The sequence below is a fragment of the Contarinia nasturtii genome, unplaced genomic scaffold, assembly GCF_009176525.2.
Source record: "Contarinia nasturtii isolate CC-2019 unplaced genomic scaffold, AAFC_CNas_1.1 Cnas_scaffold_220, whole genome shotgun sequence".
NCBI classification, from domain to species: domain Eukaryota; kingdom Metazoa; phylum Arthropoda; class Insecta; order Diptera; family Cecidomyiidae; genus Contarinia; species Contarinia nasturtii.
In genome coordinates this window covers 2,973,810-2,986,096 of record NW_022197577.1, presented here as the reverse complement: position 1 = coordinate 2,986,096, position 12,287 = coordinate 2,973,810, and the positions used below count along the sequence as shown (strand labels likewise).

Genomic DNA, 12,287 nt, shown 5'->3' with positions numbered 1-12,287 from the left:
GTGTTTAATATAGATTTGAAAATATTATTCTTCACAATCGGAGATGGTGCCTCATGTGAAACAAGTTTTGCAGAAGCGGTGTTTGAACCAATCACAACACACGCACCCGACAACAAAGAGCAAGGAATGCGAAAAGTAGTAAAAACTTCTTATACAATTCACTCGTGTTACAATACAACTTTGCTTATAACGGTCGCCCGCTCTTATGCAATATGTGTTCAAAAAGGATGTTTCACGATGTTTTAACTAAAACGCCGTGTTTTATATCTTAAATCCCTCTTGATTTGTCAAATTTGTAGAAATTATGAGTTTTTGATTATGGAATATGAAAGTGAAATAAAAAATAATCAAATATGTTGAATGACTAAATTAGGTAATTTATACATTTACTTTATACAAAATTACTCAGGATGTGAAACTTTTATTGGAATATTCTGCGCACCAGATATCTTTTTTAAAATATTATTACCCGCTAGTGAAGACTTATAATCCGAAGATATCGACGGAATCATCTCCATTCGCAAAACACACTCCAATCACCAATGAAGTGAAAAAAGCGATAAGTAATCGTTTGTTCATTTTTATGAATTTTCTGTTTAAACCTTGTAGACAGTAGTGGATAAAATCTATGGGACGGTTCATCCTTCATTTATGAAATTGTCTTCAAATCGATGGAGAAAAGAACGTTTATTCAAAATTAATTGCCCTAATTAACTTATCGTTGAACACACGTACTTCCAAAGGGAAAAAATCCACTGAAAATTGATGTTTAGTATAGAAAGCTTTGCAGAACTATACATATTCTGTCTCTCTAACAGTGAATAGATTGGGCTACTGCTATAGCAGTGCTATTTTCACAGCTCCTATTCATAGGTACTATTTGTGAACAACGTATACGGACAGCGCTTTTATGATATAATTCCGAACGAAATGTTCAAAATTTAAATAGAACAATTGATTGCTTTAGAATAAAAACAGCGTATGAAAAGGTTGCATTTCAAAGCGAAACACCGTCATACAAAATACAGCAAAAAATGTATGTAAAAACAACCTTTGGTTGTGCGACCGTATCATACGCTGTATTTATTCTAGAGAATTCAATTGATTTCAGTATTTTACATTTTTTTTTTTGCATAAACAAATCAATAGGTCTATTGTCCGGAATTGTATCATAAAATCGCTGCCCGTATGCGTTGTTCACAAATAGCACCTATGAATAGGAGCTGTGAAAATAGCACTGCTATAGCTGTAGCCCAATCTATTCACTGCTCTCTAAATCAATGGGAGGATGTATCAACACATTTCAAACTTAGCGCGCTGTTTAGTTTCGATTTGAGTTGTTAAATTACATTGACGTTCCCTTTGAGCTCTCTACATCCTCACATTGCTCTAAATATCATCAAGAAGATTGAATAAAGAATTTCGACATTCTTATGCAATTTTTCTGAATTTTATTAATAATCTACCCCATTTCTGTTGCGTTTTTCACAATTGATATTTTCCATAAAATTCTGTTACATGTGCACATGCAATAAAACACACTTTAATTGTTTGAAATTCCAAACAGTTAAAGCTATTTTTATCCAGCAATTTGTTGCATTTTTTGCAAAAAAATATGTCAAAACGAACACGAGTTTGTATATAGATATGCACGTGGAACAACAATTTTGTTTTTATACGATCGAATACAAAAATGATGAAGTAAGGTGGAATGTTTTTAAAGTAGCATTTACAGAAAAACCTTTCTTTAATGAAAAATTTCAATAATAAGAAAAATGATTTCGATTTGGAGTGTTTGACACAAATCTCAATAGAATTAGGGGGTTTGAAATCTCTGCGAATACTAATACCTTTGATTAGAAAGTTTTGAATGTTAAAAAACTTAATGTTAAATTGACTTTCTTCAAACTTGCAAGCTTTTAATTTATTTCTTTGTTGCTCGATCAAATTTATTGGAAAGTGCTTGGGTATAAAATTGGTTGCTCTGCATTACAATTTCTAAGAATTAAATGATTTGTCGTATAGTTTGCTGTAGGTGGTATCAAAATATCACCGCAATCGATCAATTCCAATCTTTTGCTAAAACATATTCCGATTTCAACCAGATATTGTTCACCAGTATCTTCTTTTTTATGACAAGCTATTTCTGGTTCAGCGTCCAATTCATTTTTCAAGGCATTATGAATATCAATAATATTGTAGTCTGTGCCAGGCTTAATATTGGCTTGCGTGAGTAAATTTTTAATATGGTATTTTTGGAACCATTTCAAACCTTGTCCAAAATATTTTGCTTCTGTATTTAGGTCCGGAAGACTTTTAGTTAAAGTTCCATGCTTTAACCACTCGTGTCGCCAAAACTTTTCTATAAATTTTTCTGTGAATGGTATTGAATCGATATAAAAAACATTAATAAAATCACAACCGATAGTTGTTGATCAAAATACTATTCAATATAACAAACAATCTATTTGTATTGTTTTCTTAAATCTTGTGTAAAAACTCTTGTAAATATGTATCACATCACCTTTCAAACTAAACCAGCTTTGTTTCAATGGCTCCATAAATGGTTTTAAAGATTCAATATCAAATGAAGATGAATCGCTGCAAAATGATGGATGACTTCCGTCCAGATTGTTCGGCCAAATCCCATGAATTCCCCAAGTCTCATTATCAGGTGGTGGTATGCACTCATTATCGTTAATACAGTATCCAGTAGGCCATTGTTGCATAAACATCAGTATGTCAAATTCATTTTCTGACAACAAACGGGATTCATTTCTATGGTTTTCTAATCTGCAAACACAAATCGTAATAATAAGATTCGGATTTTGTTCTTCTCTGCCATTTTTTGTGCATGGCATGGTATTTATGGTTTATCCATAATTTGACCTTTTTGTGAATTTTCACTTCAAAAACTCTTTTTCTTTGTGTTAGAGTAAAACTGAACAAACAATTGAAAAAACAGCATATTAAATGTCTGGTTTCGCTTTGGTATGCAACCATTTAATATGCTGTTTTTATTTTAGAGCAATCAATTCAACCAAATAACTTATGTTTTACCTGTTAGAACTTGTTGGCAATGTGCTCGCATATAAGATCTCTAATACAGTAGCTTTTTTTATATGAAATCTGTCACACTAACGCCCTCACTCTATCTTTTGGCGAACTAAACAGAATAAAGCTTAATATAAAAGTAAAGTCTCCATCAGGATATTTTATACAGCCGGTGTCAAGATCAATAAAACTGTTAATAGAATCTGCCATTTTTACGCAATTTTGCGATATGATTGCGAGATTAAGAATATAAATAAAATAAATGAACGGAATAAACGAACTTAACAGAACAGAATAATTCGCACGAGTGTATGACAAGTATGTAAGAGAACAATAACATTACGTTTTGTATCTATCTGTCAAATGTCACACTCACACTTATGAGTTTACGTATGGAGATTTTAACAAAATCATTTCTACAAGATCTACACACTCTACACTCGAGGCTTTTTAAGTTAAATTAAAACGCACATAAATTTATGTTTTTTTAAATAGAAATTATCTAATGCTAATTGTGCTAACTTCACTTTCAAAACAAAAAAATGAAACAATTTATTAAATTATTTTTCAACAATTTTTGGAATAACATATGCGCTCATTCTCAAACTTGTGAAATAATATCCCATTCTATATATAGATGGCACTGTCTATACGAAGTTCGGCAAACAAAGCATTACGCTTATTGAGCGCATTACACCTCTTTCGCATATAGAACTGGTTGTTTGTCATTGCAATTTGTAAAAATTTCATCTGTCATTACAGTGGTATTGCTAGTTAAATTGTCTGATTGCATACAATCGACCAATTCTAATGTTTTGCTAAAACATATTCCGATTTCCGACAGATATTGTTTACTATTGTCTTTATTCCAATAACAACGTATTACTGCTTTAATATTCAATTGATTTTTCAGTGCATTATGAATATCAATAATATTGTAGTCTGTGCCAGGCTTAATATTGGCTTGCGAGAGTAAATTTTTAATATGGTATTTTTGGAACCATTTTAAAGCTTGTCCAAAATATTTCGCTTCTGTATTCAGTTCCGGAAGACTTACAGCACATGTTCCATGCTTTAACCACTCATGTCGCCAAAAAATTTCTTCAGATGATCCTGTGAATGGGATTGAATCGAAATAAAAAAAACGTTAATAAAACCACAACAGATAGTTGTGGATCAAAATATAGTATTTTGTCCCATAACTCATTGTTAAACTAAAATTTGGTGTAAAAAACATATGTATCGCATTACCACTCATCAAATTAAACCAGCTTTGTTTCAATTGGTCCATAAATGGTTTTAAAGATTCAATATCAAATGAAGATGAATCGCTGCAAAATGATGGATGACTTCCGTCCAGATTGTTCGGCCAAATCCCATGAATTCCCCAAGTCTCATTATCAGGTGGTGGTATGCACTCATTATTGTTAATACAGTATCCAGTAGGCCATTGTTGCATAAACATCAGTATGTCAAATTCATTTCCTGACAACAAATGGGATTCATTTCTATGGTTTTCTAATCTGCAAACACAAATCGTAATAATAAGATTCGGATTTTGTTCTTCTCTGGTATTTTTTGTGCATGGCATGGTATTTATGGTTTATCCATAATTTGACCTTTTTGTGAATTTTCACTTCAAAAACTCTTTTTCTTTGTGTTAGAGTAAAACCGAACAAACAATTGAAAAAACAGCATATTAAATGTCTGGTTTCGCTTTGGTATGCAACCATTTAATATGCTGTTTTTATTCTAGAGCAATCAATTCAACCAAATAACTTATGTTTTACCTGTTAGAACTTGTTGGCAATGTGCTCGCATATAGAACTGGTTGTTTGTAATTGCAATTTGTAAAAATTTCATCTGTCATTACAGTGGTATTGCTAGTTAAATTTTCTGATTGCATACAATCGACCAATTCTAATGTTTTGCCAAAACATATTCCGATTTCCGACAGATATTGTTCACCAGTGTCCGGTTTTCTATGACACACAATTTTTGGATTGATTTTCAATTTATTTTTCAAGGCATCATAAAAATCAATGAATTTGTACGGTGTATCTGGCTTAATATTGGCTTTTGATAGTAAGTCTTTAGCATTGTATTGCTGAAACCATTTTAAACCTTGACCAAAGTATTTCGCTTCTCTATCCAGATCCGGAAGTTTTTTGGAACATGTTCCATATTTCAACCATTCATGCCTCCAGAGCTGCTCAGAAGAACTAGCTGTGAATGGGATTAAATCGTTTCGAAATCATTGGCAAAATCATAACTGTGGAGTAAAATACTATCGTAGATGGTTTCGTAACAGAAAAAAACACATGTTCGGCCTTTTTTTTCATTTGAACATTCAATATAACAAATAAAAGATCAAAATTCAAGTGCCTGATAACAAATTCATAACGATAGCACAATTCGTGCACACGCACAAAGTATGTGTTCAAAAAAAAAATCAGTTTATATAACCTTTATTCAAATTGAACCAGTTTAGCAGCAATTCATCCATAAATGGCTTCAAGGAATCAAGATCGAATGATGATGAGTTGCCGCAAAGCAATGGCCCGCTTCCATATAACTTGTACGGCCTAAGCCCATGAATAATCCAGGTCTCATTTTTCGGAGGCGATAGACATTCAAAGTCGGTATTTCCATCCATTTTTTTCACACAAGCTACCGTTGGCCATGATTGTATAAACAACAGCATATCAAAGTCAAGGTCATTTTCTGACAACAAACGGGATTCATTTCTATAGCCTTCCAACCTACAAACACAAGTAGTAGATGCGATTTTTTTTATTAAGGAAACACACAGAAAATGTTCGGTAATTAATTACTAAGATTTGGCCACTCATTTATCGAGGAGAGCTCTTATTTTAATTTGTTCTTTTATTGGAATTTAGAAACTTTTTGAGATAATATACTTTTATTCTAGACGATTCATTTTCACCAGAGATGATATTGTCTCGATCGTTTTCATCCACAATAAAAATAAGCTGTATTTGAATACTGACCCATTGAATGATTTTGCACATACGCTTAAAAATAAAACCGAAAATGCACAAATAAAAAGAAATAGAAACTGTATTTTTGACATCTTTACCAAACTACCTAAAACTTTCGATTGACTTAGGAATTGACTTTTTATACTTCTTTAAAATAATCTATTATAATTTTTGTTGTTGTTGTTGTTGTTATTATTATTATAACTGAATCTAATGGTAAGACTGCCTAATTCGAACCTAAGTCCAAATCTTTTATTTGTACGAAGAAAAAATATTTTTGATGTGTCTTTTCTATTAGGCGAAAAAAAGATCAGAATTCACTAAAGAATTGCTACATCTTCATAATATGTAAAATAGCATTGATATACTAAGCCAAAAAGTGGAGTAGTAGGTCAGAATTAGGAAAATTACCCTTAATTGACGTAAACAATTTAATCAAATTGATGAAATAAATAAATTAATCTGATAAAGATGTCAGATAGAACACTTCACATAAGTGGAATTGAACTTGGTTCCAAACAATCCTCCAAATATTTAAAAAAACAGCTGTCTAGATTTAAATTGTATATTAGGAAAAGTTCAAAATTCTATAGTATACACTGTATACTCAAATATCTATTTTATTGTTATTTTATCTACAAACACTATTGCACTTTATAATCGACAAGGTGTAAATGCCATCTATGTGTGAACTATGTGAAATAACATTAAAGCTTGAATTCGAATTCAACCGTTTATCAGAATGTGTTCATTTTACAGCGTCTTCTGTTTGCTTAACAAGCTTCTTATGGTTGGCAGAAATTCTCACCGAGAACAAGCATTCCAAATCACGGATGTGATGATTGTATCAATCCCTGTCATAATTATGAAATATTTTAGTTTCCCTTTGTTTCTAACTATTTATTTATTGAAATTGAAACTTATGCCATGTTTTTCGAGTAAAAATCTTTGATTTCAAACTCATTTTGATCTGGAATATATAGTACAAAGTTGTAGCGGTCTATTTAGAGTGTTTATCTTATCTTTGCGCTTTGAAAACAGAGTATGTTTAACAGACAATAAAAAGTAAATGAAATTGCCATAATTTATTTGTAAAATCTCTTTCCATAAAAACGATATCAAATGGCTTTGAATTGAATAAAGTGTACCCAGCTAAAGCATCAACACATGTATAATATATTCCAAGAATTGACGATGATCTGCACAGAACAAATCATTTGCGTACTTAATGCTTAAAAATATCACTTTCTCTATTTTTAGATAAATTATTTTAAATTTCTCTATTTATAATAAAAAAACAGAAAGTATATTTGAATTTGCACGTGTTCCAGTTGATGAAAGACATTCACATTCACATATTGTGTGCACAGCCAATCCTGAAGTTCTGTTTAATCGCTCTTTTTTTCTCATTCTCAAGAAAGCGTGTGTGTGTGTTCATCTGTTTCAAAGTTCATTAACACGATGAAATAATATTTCATAATTAAGATAATGACGCGATGTGAAACGTTTGCAAAGCCCCCAGAATAAGATGATTTGCAAAAAATAGACCATTTTAGCTTCTTTTGATAATAAAACAGCCTATAAAAATTTAATAAAAAAGAACATATCTTTCACACCTAGAAAAACAACTTTTTGGCACAAATGTCTAATTTGATGTAGTCACTCCATAAAAAAAGTTTATTCTTTGTGAAATTCGTTTAGATTTTCGAGTTTGAATTTTTTTTTTCAAAAAGTGTGACCTTTCAAGAATGTGAAATTTAAACGAAAACTTAAAATTTTTCAATCATCTTAAACAACAAATGTTTTCTGAATAAAAAGAATTTTTCATTTTTTTTTTTTAATTTTCAATTATCAACAAAATTTAATGAAAAATAAAATACAGATTTGTTGTATGTAAAAAAAAATTCTAAGCTGATGAAATTGATTAAAGTACCTCAAAATAAATTTCAACACATAAATGACCAATTCACTCAATTAATTCGAAAATTGTTTGATGTGTTTATAGTCTGTCACCGAGACGTGTATAATGTTACATCGGGTGGAAAGTTCTTAATTTGGTCAATTTATCTTGTCCGAATTTCATAATTGTGCATGATTTTGAATTTCAGATCTTACTGTACCTGCGACGTGCACTTCTCATTAATTTAATTGCTTACTCAACGAGACTCATAATTTATCATTAAACAGAAGAAGAAAAAAAAGATACAAAGAGCATAACATGTTTCTGACTATGATGATATTACATTTAAATTGATGCAATAAATCACAGCTCACCTCTGGCATTTTTCGCTTCTTCAAAGACAATGAAGAAAAAAGAAAGAAAGACGAAGAATGCCAACCTATAGGCTGGTTATAACAAAAAAAGTAGCATTTTTATGCCGATCGCACATATTGTAATAAAAAAAACATTGAAAGTAGTTATGGGAATGGTATTTGGCAGGCCGTTGCCGTCGTCGTTCTCGGTGGCACGTTTTTCGGCCGCATTTTAAAGTGACAAATGTTGAAATATTTTTTTTGGCAGCTCATATGACGTCAGCCGAATCGTGTCGGTAGTGCTTTGAATTCAAAATGAAGTACTTACAGTAGCCGAAAAAAAGATAGCGAGAAAAAAATGCGATAATCAGCTTTGTTTTGTGAAATATATTCAACACGCATAGTGTGGCTCGAAAAATGAAGAGAACTCCATTTTTTTAATTGCTTACAATGACATTTCAAGAAACTGAAGCGATTGTGTGCAACTTTAGTCGATGACGTGATTCAACGGTGTATTCCAATCACAAATATCAACCGAAATAAAAATAAAATTTCATCATACGAAAAATGTGATTGGTTGTGCACGAAAGTTTGATTGATTTGAAAAAGATAATAAAAAAACCGAAAATAAATCGATTCAATTGTAAAAGAAAGACTGAAGATTTATTGATATTTAAATCAATTTCACCGAAAATGTTTCCATTCCAATTGATTTATATCGATCAAGTGCTTTGAATTGAAATTAAAATTCTTTATCGCTATATCGCTCTCGTGACGCAGTTTCTAATCGATTTAAAGACCACATTATTTATAACGGTACACAAAGAGTTGTATTTAAACAAGGTTTTATTATCTCTCACGAAGAAATCTGAAAAGTGCTGAAAAAAATCGTCAATTTCATCAAAACGACGGTGTTTTTGTTATTGTTTGCAAATTCTTTCTCTTTTTTTATTCATTTCCATTGAAATTCAATACGGAAAAATGTATACATATATATGTAAAGAAATAAAAAAACGAACGAAATCAATGTAAAGTAGGAAGAGCTCACGCAAAAAAGTCGAATATGTTGCTATTGGTCACCACATAGAGTGTACTCCAACACGTGCCGGGTTTCGAATAATACCAGAGCACCTGATGAAGTACAATAGACATGGGACTAAATTAAAATGTTCGCGAAAAAATCGCGAAACTGATGTGAGAAATTAGGCTAACAAAAATCATCCACATAAAAAAGATACTGAAATGAAAATAAAATCAAGAAAAAAATCAAACGAAAAGAAACAAATGGAAAGGTGAAATAATCATAAAATAAAAAGAAAGAGGATGGAGAAAAAAAAGAGACGACGAAGAGCTATACCTCCAATTGATTAATGAGTAGACCGTAAATTTCAGCAACAGCAGCAACGACAGCAGCAACAGTGGCAGCAACAGTAATTTTTGACCAAGTGATCGTCGTGATCGTTTTGCTAATATTCCTTGATGACTTCATTTCTAGTCTGCGCGCGCTACTTCAGGTACCTGACTAGTAAATTTATTACAGATAGTCGCGTATTTTATGCAAAAAAAAATTATCAAAGCCATGGTCCCTGCTTAGCGCGCGAAGCATAGAAGAATTAGCAAGAAGCTGAGATAGAGAGAGAGAGAGTGAGTGAGAGAGCGACAGTGAGAAAGAGAGGGAGATATCGAACGCGCGCTCACACATAGAAATTCCACTGCAAACCAATTCAAACGAGTTCTCTCTCCATCTGTCTGCCCGTTGAATGACAATATTTCTTTTTATGCGCGTTTGTGTGCTTTGTAATTCATCGCTACAGCTAGGCTATTCAAATATTTATTAGTAAAATTGTATATTAGTTGAAAACAGAATATATATGTATAAACCCGATTCGTACTCCGTTGAACCGGATGCACATCACATTGCACTGTAAGCCTGGATGGACACTAGATTGTCATGGAGAAAAGAAGAAAACGCAATATATATAAAAAAATAAACAGAAATTTCGTTTAATTAATAATGTATACGATTTGAAATGGTTTTGTTTGAAATAATACACATTGAATTGAAGAATTGAAATTCGTTTGTTGAAGGAGATAGAGAAAATTAAGCGAAAAAAAACTAATTACAAAAAAATTGTCAAAGTTGCGTTCTGATTATGTCAGAGGCGGTTTTATTTGATTGCCTGTTTCTTTTATGTTTTTTTCTTTGTTTTAATCGTCGTTTGGATTGTTTGAGATCGATCCACTTCATCGGAAACGCCGCACAAAACTGAGCGTCGCCACACAGAAATCTAAGCTTGTGTCTAGCGCCGATTCCACGCCACATAACAGGTTTAGTACTTAAATGTACGCATTTGAAATGCAAAATGTTAGCAGCATAATAATTTAATGAATAGATACAGCTTATAAGCCATTGTGTAGATTGGTCTAAGTCGCAGGGTACAGCGGTATGGTTTCAGATGTATGTATTATAATTGTCACTGAGCACTGCTTTCGACGCGCTTAATGGGCTTTCTGTTTTCCTTTTTTTTCTCTCTCTTTAAATTCTCTCTCAACTAAAAACATCGGTCGGTTCGGAATATTTGCTCAAGTGTCGCGTCAATTCTACACCCAATGTCTCTGTGTTTCAGCATGCATTATTAGCATATATCGTGTTACAACGTTTCACCGCATACCATTTTGTAGTTCAAGCGATAACAATGTCAACCCGGCAACTAGCCAGCGTCGTTGTTACCAACTCACATTTCATCATCAACATCGGCAATACAAGCGATGTCATGTTTTGAGAGCAAAAGAAAAATTGAGAGAGAGAGGGAAAGAGAAGCGATTCTATTCTTGGAACTATCACCCAAGCGCCAGCAAATTATACCGAAAACATTCTCACCGATCACTGAATTTAAAACCTAGCCAGAACTATCTCCGTCTCCCTCAATCGCACTTACACAGTTTGAAAATCATCTCTAGCGTTCAATTTAATTTTACGATTTAATGCAGCGCGGAATATCAAGCGAATTTTTTCTCCTTCAAATTATTTTAAAAATAGAAAAAACGAAAAATAAAATGTGATACATGTATATTGAATGGCATTTCACATGTGCATAAAATCTGTGTCATAAAATACTAATTAAATGCTAGAGATCATCAAGACTCACTTCCATTGTGTTCAAACCAAAAACAAATTATTACTTCCATGTGATATAAATTTGTTCCCATTATCAAGATGAATCTAGAATCGCAAAACGAAGGAACCGAATCATTAACCCAAAAAGTATCCTTTCAAACTAAATTTTTGTTGAATTTTTTTTACGACTGTGCCTGAGAATATGTAAGTGGCTTGAACATTTCTGTGTGTCATATGTTTCTATCCGGTGTTTTTTTATTCTGCTGCGTCGCTTATTCATTTCTATAATTTAAATTAAGATTTCGACGAGACCGTTTTACATACATCCGTTTGCTTGAAATGGTTTTGTACCAATTCATTCATATATTCATCGTGTGAAACTCATTTCTCAATCGCCGGAGCGAATCAGATTCGTCATTTGTGATAATTTTGAACTGTGTGCGCATCGTTCAGAGGCAATTAGTGGCTCGATGAATAAAAAATTGTAGACAACACGCAATATGGTAAAATTTTCTTTACGGACGGCAACATTTATTCAATTTATAGCTCAAACAATCAAATGTGACAGTTTTTTATATTTCATGTGTGTGAATTAATTGAATCGATTGTCGTTAGTATTCAAGTGGATTGGAGCTAAGTCCATAAAAGTTAACAATTTGAATTTGTCATCAATTTTGACTGAATTTGAACTTTTTACCATTTGATACACACTCGATTAAGTTGTTTCAATAATTTTAGCGTTAGTTTAATGAATCCATTCGTATGTTGTGAATATATTTGAATAATCGAAATTCTTTATGGCGTAAACAGATCATTATTCTTCGTATGCGCCAATTTCGATGCGGCTGGAATGAATCGAA

The 12,287-nt window shown here is 32.2% G+C and overlaps 2 protein-coding genes across 2 annotated transcripts; both read right to left on the bottom strand.

The window, feature by feature from the left end:
• Positions 1-1,162: 1,162 nt before the first annotated feature.
• On the bottom strand, positions 1,163-3,462 carry LOC116337198 (ribonuclease Oy-like). Its single transcript, XM_031761584.1, has 3 exons — positions 3,061-3,462; positions 2,525-2,793; positions 1,163-2,374 (listed from the first exon to the last, which is right to left on the bottom strand). The coding sequence occupies exons 2-3, from the start codon at positions 2,733-2,735 to the stop codon at positions 1,950-1,952; spliced, it is 636 nt and encodes a 211-aa protein (XP_031617444.1). The 5' UTR covers positions 2,736-2,793; positions 3,061-3,462; the 3' UTR covers positions 1,163-1,949.
• Positions 3,463-3,566: 104 nt separating this feature from the next.
• Positions 3,567-6,193, bottom strand: LOC116337197. The gene is made up of 5 exons (XM_031761583.1): positions 6,066-6,193; positions 5,521-5,816; positions 4,845-5,280; positions 4,306-4,577; positions 3,567-4,167 (listed from the first exon to the last, which is right to left on the bottom strand). The coding sequence occupies exons 1-5, from the start codon at positions 6,146-6,148 to the stop codon at positions 3,746-3,748; spliced, it is 1,509 nt and encodes a 502-aa protein (XP_031617443.1). The 5' UTR covers positions 6,149-6,193; the 3' UTR covers positions 3,567-3,745.
• Positions 6,194-12,287: the final 6,094 nt, after the last annotated feature.

Excerpts from the sequence above, each read along its gene's own strand:
- LOC116337197 (XM_031761583.1), bottom strand. The coding sequence starts at position 6,148 with ATGTCAAAAATACAGTTTCTATTTCTTTTTATTTGTGCATTTTCGGTT. Across the intron at positions 5,817-6,065 it reads TGTGCAAAATCATTCAATGG|GTTGGAAGGCTATAGAAATG; the intron begins GTCAGTATTCAA and ends TTGTGTTTGTAG. Across the intron at positions 4,168-4,305 it reads CTGGTTTAATTTGATGAGTG|GATCATCTGAAGAAATTTTT; the intron begins GTAATGCGATAC and ends TCCCATTCACAG.
- LOC116337198 (XM_031761584.1), bottom strand. The coding sequence starts at position 2,735 with ATGTTTATGCAACAATGGCCTACTGGATACTGTATTAACGATAATGAG. Across the intron at positions 2,375-2,524 it reads AAGCTGGTTTAGTTTGAAAG|AAAAATTTATAGAAAAGTTT; the intron begins GTGATGTGATAC and ends TACCATTCACAG.